Source organism: Dermacentor variabilis, chromosome 10 (assembly GCF_050947875.1).
Source record: "Dermacentor variabilis isolate Ectoservices chromosome 10, ASM5094787v1, whole genome shotgun sequence".
Classification (NCBI taxonomy): domain Eukaryota; kingdom Metazoa; phylum Arthropoda; class Arachnida; order Ixodida; family Ixodidae; genus Dermacentor; species Dermacentor variabilis.
Genome location: NC_134577.1, coordinates 87167684 through 87177917, shown reverse-complemented (window position 1 = coordinate 87177917; position 10234 = coordinate 87167684). Strand labels below are relative to the sequence as shown.

Sequence of the window (10234 nt, the reverse complement as noted above, 5' to 3'; positions counted from 1 at the left end):
ACGCCTGTTCTGGACAAGAAATAGAAGACTTAACGTGACGTAAGAGCTGGGTTTTGTTTGTTCCCGGGACGGCATTCTCGCGGTCAGTCAGGTTTGAGGGCACAATAATTCTCGCCAGGTTTCTCACGAGTAGCGCCCCGGACGTGTAGGTGTAATAATAATAATATTTGGGGTTTTACGTGCCAAAACCACTTTCTGATTATGAGGCACGCCGTAGTGGAGGACTCCGGAAATTTTGACCACCTGGGGTTCTTTAACGTGCACCTAAATCTAAGCACACGGGTGTTTTCGCATTTCGCCCCCATCGAAATGCGGCCGCCGTGGCCGGGATTCGATCCCGCGACCTCGTGCTCAGCAGCCCAACACCATAGCCACTGAGCAACCACGGCGGGTGGACGTGTAGGTGTCTACAGGAGACAGTACTACTGGCGCAGTGCTAAAGCCGCACGCTGGCTTCGCCCAGTGCGAAAGTGATTGACCGACAATACCGCCGTGTGGTTAAGACTAAACATCGTATACTGTCGAGATCGAACAGACACGGTCGAGCCAACAGAGCTAAGAAAACAACGTCTGAGTTTCAATATTGATGACTGATTATTTATTTAGCCCGTGCACCAAAATATACCAAGAGAGTGAACATGCAAACAGAAATTATGGCGACAAAAATGGGGGTGTGCGAAGTCCATAGGTCGCGGCTTCGTGACAAGGGCAGCGACTAAACGGTGCCACGGGCTTTCTCTCTGGTAAATTTTTTGCTACGTGCAAAATAAATGCATGTGGTAAATAACAGTCTAGCGTGTACCATGTCGTTCTCTTTTCACTTCTTCGTGTATTCTTCCGCTATAGTACAGATTCGAGAGAGATGACATAAACTCGCGTTACGCTGAGCCTACTTCCACCATCGGCTCATGATTGCGTTTCCACGTGCAGCAAAGCTTACAATGTAGTGTAAACTGGCTCACTTTCATAATCAGAAGTTAGCACTGATGGCAGTCTAAGGAAGAACAGAAAGCACGAAGACGAGTCGATGTAAGTTAACTGCATTGTATTTCGCGTCCCAAAAGCTGTCTGATGCTAGTTGCCTTAGCTACCCGAAGCGTCAGCTATGTGGGAGACTCCTGGGGAATCGGGAATAATTTTGACCTCCAAGAAGAATCATTTTTTTTTAAATTGAGTGCTGGAAACTCAGTACAGCGTGTTACCCAATTCCACATGAATGCCAAAACTATCGGCGTTCTAAAGCCCCTCCATTGCGGTTGCGTTTGGGCCTAAGTGATCATGCACCGACAGGACAGTGAAACATGCCTGGAAGTCGATTAGGGCCAGACATGCTATAGAGCGATCGCTGCATCTGTAGGCTGCTGCTGCAATTACGTATGGCACAATCGACAGCTTCCTACTGCTCCTCGGTTTGGTTTGCAGCGATGTGGAGCCCTCTCAAGATTAGAACCAGAGAAAGCTTGCCCGAGCCGAACGTTTCAGCAGTTCCCAGAGCAATCGGAGAAGCCGTCTGACCGAAATTCTGTTGAATCCCGTCTGCACTACCACATCAAAAGTGACAGCCCCTCCTAGTTTTCTTAGTGCTCTGAATGAACCAGATGAGACTTCCGAGTATATATGTACCGACGCCTGATAATTGAGTGAGTGATAATTTCAGTGAAAACCGTGCTATCGGAGCACTCTGGAGCGCTCGAAAGTAACCTGTCGAATGTACCAAAAAGCACATAGCCGAGATCGGATTGGATAGGAAAAACATTAATAGAAGTCCTGCAGGACGCAGGTCAGCGCGCAGTGGGCGTCTTCGACGCAGAGACCGACAGGGAGTACCTGGCGGCCGCTGCGCGAGCCTGCTGGACGGCCGATTGCTGGTCTTGTAGGAGCGGGATTCTTAGGGTCTTCTCCCACTTGTCGGAGGTAGAGTCGGGCGGAGCGTTTCTGCACTCCCAGAGCACGTGTGCGAGTGTCGCCGTGACCCCGTACGAGGGGCACGCATCGCCGAGGTAGACGTCCGGGTGGCGGAGCCGAGATGAAAATTAAAATTTCGCGGCTTTTCGCGTTCAGTTTCAATACTGGGATTGGATAGAAGTCCTGACGTCATTACTAACGTCAGATTATATTGAATAACCCGAAGCATAACAAAACAAGCTTACTTGGAAGTAAATACATTTCACATAGAGATAATAATTTAAAATAACGCAGGATACTAAAAATTACTATAAGAGAAGTTTTGTTTCAGCGTTGTTTACGGTCGGCATCCTGTTTCCGGTGCGCCATCTTTGCTAAGAAGGAAGTGCAACAAGTCCAAGGCAGCGCCTCAGAATCTCCCTTTATAAAAGGTACGGTTCTCGCTTCTTTGCACGACCATCTTACCTCGTTAAAAATTGGCACTTTCGACGTAGCCGATACGAATGTTCCGTAGAATTTTCGTGTGCTTTGGCAGTCGAGGAAGCTCCGTTCTAACCTGCGCGGAGTCGACGAGCCCAACCCCTCCGGCACTCGTCATGTTCGTTCCTGTACCGTGCTTTACTGACGATTTCGTTGGATTCGGGGCCAGCCAATGCCGGGGAGTCCTCTTGAAAGAATATTCCATCGCTTACAATTTCCTTCGTGGTCGCGATCACATGCGAGGTCGTGTGTCACTTCCCGATGGCCCCCTGCCTGTCATACTTTCGACGGGCGATGACAGCGGCGCTTCGCTTTTGAAACTTTCCAAACTGCTGTTTGGCTTCCGGCTTACGTGATCCACCGCTGGCGGAGTTCGTGACAGGAAATGAGCATCGGCACGCAGAAGTGCCGAGACGCAGCTCTTGTTGGCGACAGCACTACCCGTTCTGTACTTCATGCCGCACCCATTTTCGGAGGTTTGTCATCGTCTGCGCGTGCAAAAATGCGCTCGATGTCGTTTAGCGCCTAAGCACTATTTTATTTACATGAGCTCTTTGTTTACGATTACGCATTAGAGCCTTTTAATGCCTCTGTCGCACGAACACTTTCGAGTGCGCTTGACTCAATGCTGATCGAGAGCCACTGCACGGAAGTTTTAAGCATTTTTTAAAATTGAATCCTTAAATGTTCTGTCACACCTATTGCTTCGGTTATGCTCGGCAGTTTCACTGCAGCTCGAATTCTTTGAGGGCTCTGACTGGCTATGACAGCTTCCCCTTTCAGGTTGGCTAACGGTAAACGTGTGAAATTTACATAATTTTATTTCAAGCCGCTGCAGACTGCATTGATAGCATGTAAAAGTAGTAGGATAGTGCATTCTGCATTACCTATTGAGTCATCGTAATTACGGAACAGTTAAGTATCAATTTGTTGTGCAGTCAGTCATGCCGAGTTTCCTCTTAAAAAAGAATTCCCTACTCAGAGTGCATGCAGAAGTTATTGGCTGGAAGCCTTTGGGAGACAAGACAAATTACACTAACACCACTGCTGACAGAACGAGGCATGTCGAACATCCCACCAAACATAATAATAGTGAGCATGTCTTGTGATACACTTCACTCTGAAGTGAAATGAAGACACTTTTGGTAAGCAAAGTGTTCAGCTTGCCTGAAGCGCAATGTCTGTGGCATCTTTTTTTTTTTGCCACCACTGTGCAGGTGTGGTCTAACGGGAGCTGTGGCCACACTTTATCCCAGTGTTGTCTAGCAGCCCCAGGAAGAAGCTACAAATTGTGTCAACGCATATGTATAGGCCAGCACTGATAGTGAGTTCGCATCTCTTGATCCATGCTTTACCCATGCATTGCAGCATCATTCACAGTTTCTGCAGCTGAAGATTTGCTGGTGCGATGGTGCTGCTAGCATAGCTGCACTTGCCTGTGTCGTGAGGGCATGTGTAGCAGGTGCAAACTACATTAACAACTACGCTATCAGTGCCACCCCGCTGACAAGTGTTCAATTGCAGAAGCTGTGAACAACACTGCGATTCAGGAGTAAAGCAACAAATCAAGAGATGTGGACTGACCATCAACGCTGGCCTGAATGCATGCGCAGTAGAGTTTCTAGCTTCTACCTGAGGCTGCTCGAGAGCAGTTTGGCCACAGCTCCTTTGCACCAATTACTTCTGTCTGCACCTGTACAGATGTGGCAACAAGTCACATATGCAAATGTGTATACAGTGACCGATGGGGCTAGCACATTCTTGCCAAGGTTGCACGTAACAGTCACTTCTTTCCACTTCTCTGTATGACAGACAGTTTTATCTGCTTCTTAAAGGACACCTTCCCTCGACGTACACACTTGCGCGGTACTGTTAAAGAATCGGTCAGCTGTACACAGCACCCCTCGTCTCCTCTAAACTTTGTCATGAGTTATCAATTGCCTCTGCGTCAGTGTAGCTATGATCCTGTTTTTTCATGTAACTAAACTGCCTAAGTTTGCCGGGACAACATGGCCACAATTAGTACATGACCGGTGTAGTTGGAGAAGTATGGGAGAGGGCTTTGCCCTGCAGTGGGCGTAACCAGGATGATGATGATGATGATGATGATGATGATGATGATGATGATGAAACTGCCTTTTCGCCCTGCCTACTTGCATCCTAATGGTGATACCATAATCTTGACTTACCAGTTTAGCTGCTCTGGAATATGCATGTTCTCTCTTTGTCAAGTCATTGTGGTGCAATCAAACTCGCACGACAGAAGTCAGCACACCATGGGCACTACACTCACAACCGGTTTATTATAGTCCCTTAGAAGACCGCAAAATACATACAAAATAGAATGCACCTGCATACAGGTGCATCAAGACAAAGAAAAAGGCTAAAAAATATAGGTGAATTTCGCGCGTTGTGAGAATCGATGTAAGTGAAGTTTTGTGTGCTGTTTGCTTTGATTAACCATAATTAGTGTCGATGTTGGTGCTGAATGTGTAATTTCTTCAGCGTTTAGTTCAATACGCTATTAGTAAGTTGATGTTACGTAGTCGATGTTACGGTGATGTTCTGCGAAGTCCACAGAACAGACAGGGAGACGTGTTTGCTTGAGGCGTTGTGCGTCATTGTTCATAATGTCTGATAGGGTTGAGCATTATTGTTGCCTCACATAGCTCATCACATCATGGCAGAAGTGTTAAGCTTTAATTTAATTATGAGGATGTGCGTAATTCAGTTAATTATTATAAAATTGTATGTATACATTGTATACACACATTCGCGGTCTGCACCACATTTCACTGCGTAGCGAAGACGCTCCTGTTCCGCGCAACGCTTCTTTCGGGCCTGGGTGTTCTTGATGTTGAGTGTATGTTTCGGACCCATTTTGGTGGCGCATGCTTACGCGCTTCTTCTGCATACGTGGCGAGCCTGCTGTTGAGACGCCATGTCCAAGCGCTCTCTTCAGGCTATGGAACATTGTAATGTTTACACTATCAAAGCCCAGCACGCGACCTGCCCAGCACCTGCATTTTTGTTGCATGCACAGCATGTGCTGTATACACAAACTGTGTGATGCTGCCACGGCGGCAAGTGCCATCTGGTGGTGTTGCAAGGAACCCAGTGGCACACACAGCAAGACCATCAGAGCAGCAGTGCCCGGAAAATTGGGAGAAGAGGCAAAGAAAGCTTCACTTTAATAATATGAGTCTTGATTTTAGATAGCCTCACAGGAGTATCGTTGATACAATCCGTGCCTCCTTTCCTGATATTGAAAGCCTCTTAAAGTTAACACGCACGAATTTCTTTGCTTGTGCCCATAATCTTGAAACTTGTGAAACTCTAGTTTGCACTTGCAGGTCATGCAAGTGGGAAGGCAGATGTGCATTGCCTTCATTCTTAATTGGAAATGTTTGTATACATGCAATGATCATGAAAGTTGCACTTAAGACAACTTGTGCTCTGGGCACTTACTGCTTTCATGTGCAGATGAGTTGAGCGATTTGATGGCTGACTGGCTGTCGCCACCCAGGACTTTCGTGAAATTGCATATTTTTAGTGAAACAGAGCATGGGGCACCCCTTGTCCTCGCCATGGTCTTGACCATGTTTGTTACTCTTGTCACTCCTTTACATTGTACAAGGTAATGCGCAAAGCAAAATAGGCCTGATCGACTCCCCTGTTTGTTTTGCAGATGTCCAACCTGCAGCAGCAGCGAAAGATAGTGGAGCAGTTGCGCAGAGAGGCTGGCCTCAAGCGCATGGAGGTGTCTGCGGCGGTTGAAGACCTCAAGGTGTGTTTGCTGGGCCACTGCTGCCGTCTTGTTCCTCAAAAGCCTGTGAGAGCTTATGAGAGAGCATAAGAGAGTGCGAGTATTGCCAGAATCATTGTACTATTCTACGAAGGCTAAAAATTAAGCCCATTCAGATCATCCTTTAGCACTGTGTGTGTGGTAGCAGGAAGATGGGAATTTCAGGTGGGAGTGAAAGGTGAATGGTTGGTGACCCACGGAGCCCATGCCAATGGCATTGCTCTGTAAACAACTTACTGAATATGTGGGAGGCATAACCCTTCAAATCAAAGCACAAGTCATAGTAAGTCATTTGATGTGTGAAAGTTGAAGCTAGTGCCTGCCATCACTTCCAGTACTTGCAGTACAGGAAAGCATGGCCTTCGAGATTGGTTTCTATTCCATTTCTAGGGCACTCGGGCAGGGGATTAAATATCGCCCAGTTATTTCTGGTTGTACTTCATCAGCATCAGCCTATTTATGTACACTGCAGGATGTAGGCCCCTCCTAGCAATCTCCACTTAACCCTGTCCTGCTATGCCAGCTGACATTTTATGCGTTCAAATTTTCTAATGACTTTGCACTAGGTAGTTCTCTGCTGTCCCCGACTACGCTTTCCTTCCCTTGGTACCCATTCTGTAACTCTGCTAGACCACTGGTTGTCTGCCCTATGCATTGCTTCCTCCATTTCTTTCTTTTGACGTGAACTAAAAAATTGGCTACCCCTGTTAGCTTTTCAGTGTTTGCCGCTAGCCTCCTGTTTTTTATCGTTCGGCCACAATTTTCATTTTATTGCTCGTTGGTTGGTCTTATGATTTTAAGAATGCCTGCAACAAAAAAAAATGGAAATTTACAAAACCTAGTATTTTGGGGATAAGCCAGCTCCTTCCTCGAAACCAGCATGGATGGTGGCCTAGTGCAGAAAAAAAAAGTTCCAACTTAGTCCTGCCTTTTGTTTGGAGACGTTATTAACTTCCTAACACATACAAGCCACCACTTGATCAGTGCCACCCTGTGGCATGCAGCTGCCCTAGCAAGTATTGTTTCTCAAGTTTTTGAACGGGTCTCTCATCCCCCCCTCCCCCCCCCTGTGCAGAAGTACATCCAGGACCACGAGAGTGACGACTACCTGCTCGTGGGCTTCCACTCACAGAAGGCGAACCCGTTCCGGGAGAAGAGCTCTTGCAGCCTGCTTTAGGCCCCCTCCCCCAACCTCCACACCGCCTCTCTCTCTCCACTCCCCGAGTGCCCTCACCCACCTTCGCCACAACACCTCCCGCCACCAATCGTCTCCGAGCCCAGCGTCCAATGCACAAATACAGCCCACTTCTCACAAGCCTGCCTGTTCCTGTCTCACTCTGTCCTGCTGCCGCATTAAAGTGCCACAGAGGAAAATTATTAAGCAGAGTTGGACAGATTATTCATCTAGAAGTCTACCATTGTTTTCAATGTGCCAATACATTTGTACGATATCAGTGTACCCTTCCCCCTCACGTAATACTCCAAATAGGAGCCCGTGAGGAGTGTGTAAATAAATAAATGACTGTTGTGTAGAAAATTGCCACCGAAGGTGCTCCACAGTTTGAATCGCCTGCACCAAGACGAACGAGTTGACGCAGTCCCTTTAAGACCTTCCTCTCGGGTGCTCTGTGTTACTCGGCAAGTGCTGACATCACTTGAGCGGTGCCCGAGTCCGTAGTATGTGGCGCCACTCCCGATTTTTTATTTTCGTCATTTCATTGCTGACAGCAACCCTGTTCTTCCTGTGAATGGCAATTTGTTATTACAGGAACCTAATATTTCAGTCTGGCTGCAGCCTTTTGTTTCCCTTTAAGGCAATTATAGCAGAGTAAGAATGCACTACCCTTTTGGAGGGTTCGAAAAGCATGCACTTTATTACGGTATGGAAAAGTGCACATAGGCACTTGTCCTGTGTCTGCCTTCTTTTGACTAGTCTTAAAAGGGGGCATTAGCTTGGAGCCAACTGTAATTTTCCTATTAAAGTACACGTAAAACACAGAAATGCTCTTATGAAATGACTTTACTGATTTCAATTAGATTTGTTGCACCTGGGAGGGAGAGTTCGTCTATGAAGGTGTAGGCAATAACAGTCACGTTTCTTAAGCAAAGCACGAAAGGCCGGGAAACGGTGGCATTGTCAAGCCGACCCGATCGTACGCATAGTGGCCGAACGCTCCAGTGTTCAGACGCCACCCTAGCGCTGTGCTAGATGCCCCGCTCGTCATCGCTACACCAGCACATAGGATGTTGCAGCACGCAGAGTGTTTCTGGGTTTGCTTCCCTCTTTTCCCTGTGTGCTCTGGGGGCATCCGAAATGACGTAATAAAAAAAAATTAGTTTGTGTTTATTACGTGCCAGACCCACAATTCGATTGTGAGACACGCATTAATGAAATGACTTTACTGATTTCAATTAGATTTGTTGCACCTGGGAGGGAGAGTTCAATTCTAGTAAATCTAGGAAGCAGAATCTTGATTTGGGACATGCAAATTTTATACAAAAGATGACCGAAAATAGGTAAGTTTAAAAACAAAACAAGTGTCAAGTCTACAAATGCAAATCTCTGCACTGACAACCTATGTTTCAGTTCTACAAACTGCCTCTGTTAGAGCAACTCAACTGGACAAATTTGGTAAGTGAATTTACAACTTATGTGAAATTGTTAGTAATGTTTTCAAGGGTATTGCAAAAGACCCCGCAAATTTGTAGTATATTTGTGAGTCGAGTATTGTATCAATTTTGTACACTTTAGAAATAGTTGCAGTTTACAGAATTGATATTGTTTTTTATTGCTAAGTTACATAGTTGAAACCTCGGTACTTGAGTATTTTGGGCACAGCTCTTGGGCGCCCGTTACTGCGGCGAGCGCCTGCGTTCCAGGTGTAACCGAGCGGACGAGCAAAGTGAAAGACAAGGGCGAACGTAACAAGCGTGTGATGAAAAAAAAAAAATAAAAAAAAAACACCGAGAAAAAAGAGGCGCGAGGAGGAAAGCGGGGAGGAGGGCGGAGCGGAACCATGAGGTGGAAAGCGGACTTCGCTTCGTTTGTAACGTGCTGTTTACCAGCGTACCGATTGCACGCGCCAGCCAATAAATCGCGAAATGAAAACGCGTATATAAAGCTATCTCACATTTCGCATTAGGGAGTACCGTAATTGTCGGCGAATTTTTCGTTTTCAATTTTCAGCAATACATTTGCGAATAAAGAAATGACGGCCTGAACAAAAATTCTGCTTCCTACGGTCAGCAGATTTTAACCTTTCTTTTAAATGCAACAAACAATCAGAATCAATGCAGTGCATGGTTTGCCAAGGAAAACGATTTCTCCATTTCCATATATGCATATCGGAGCTCTCAAGCTAATGCTTCCTCTTTAGGTGTGTGCTTGTTAAAACCTGTATGTATGAACCAACTATCCTAGTTAAACCATTAATCGTGGAAAAGAACTCTCGTCGCTGCCTGTATGTTAAACATGAAGTGTGTTTAAAAGCTGTTTGGAGATGTGCAGCTGCAATTATCAGAAATACTTCTCTGTTAGTACAGACACATGGCGTACTGGCCTCTAGGCATATCGTATAAATTCCTGTCAGTATTTATTTTCTCTCCGTAGTGTTTCCGCCTGACTGGCATGGTTGTGCAGACAGGGAGATGGGTTTAGAAATTAGTTGAGCTTAGCGTGCCTCAAGTAGATATGAAAGAGGCTTGGGCCATATCGTGACACATGGTGAGTTGCGATGTTTTTGTACAAGAAAACAGTTGGAGCTCCTTTACAAAGTAATTTAAGTAATTTCCTTATGTGTGCAAGGGAGAGCAAGCTCACCGCTATGGGCTTTTATTTTTTAAAATCAGCTATTGTTACGGATATGCAGGGCTGTGTACTGATGAGGTTACAAGGAGACTCGTACTTTGGAGGTGCCGAAATGCCGAAGCATTCCTGCAGAGGCACCAGCAGCCTAAAACCCTTCCATACACGTTTTCGTCGAACAGGGTGACGCGTCAGCCGAGCGTGCGGCGTGATCTTCCGAAACCAGAACTAAGCGCGTT

At 46.3% G+C, this 10234-nt stretch overlaps 1 protein-coding gene across 2 annotated transcripts; it reads left to right on the top strand.

Annotated features, from left to right (window-relative positions):
- Window positions 1–2237: 2237 nt before the first annotated feature.
- LOC142560764 (guanine nucleotide-binding protein subunit gamma-1-like) lies at window positions 2238–7506 on the top strand. Of its 2 annotated transcripts, none has more exons than XM_075673090.1 (3): window positions 2238–2336; window positions 6074–6172; window positions 7266–7506. In XM_075673090.1, the coding sequence occupies exons 2-3, from the start codon at window positions 6074–6076 to the stop codon at window positions 7365–7367; spliced, it is 201 nt and encodes a 66-aa protein (XP_075529205.1). In that variant the 5' UTR covers window positions 2238–2336; the 3' UTR covers window positions 7368–7506. The 2 variants fall into 2 exon arrangements, with proteins under 2 accessions (XP_075529205.1, XP_075529204.1); XM_075673089.1 differs by lacking the exon at window positions 2238–2336 and adding an exon at window positions 2733–2861.
- Window positions 7507–10234: the final 2728 nt, after the last annotated feature.

Bases quoted from the DNA above. Each gene is read 5' to 3' on its own strand.
- LOC142560764 (XM_075673089.1), top strand. From the start codon at position 2,841: ATGCCGCACCCATTTTCGGAG. The intron at 2,862-6,073 runs GTTTGTCATCGT...TTTGTTTTGCAG, and splicing joins TGCCGCACCCATTTTCGGAG to ATGTCCAACCTGCAGCAGCA. The intron at 6,173-7,265 runs GTGTGTTTGCTG...CCCCCTGTGCAG, and splicing joins CGGCGGTTGAAGACCTCAAG to AAGTACATCCAGGACCACGA.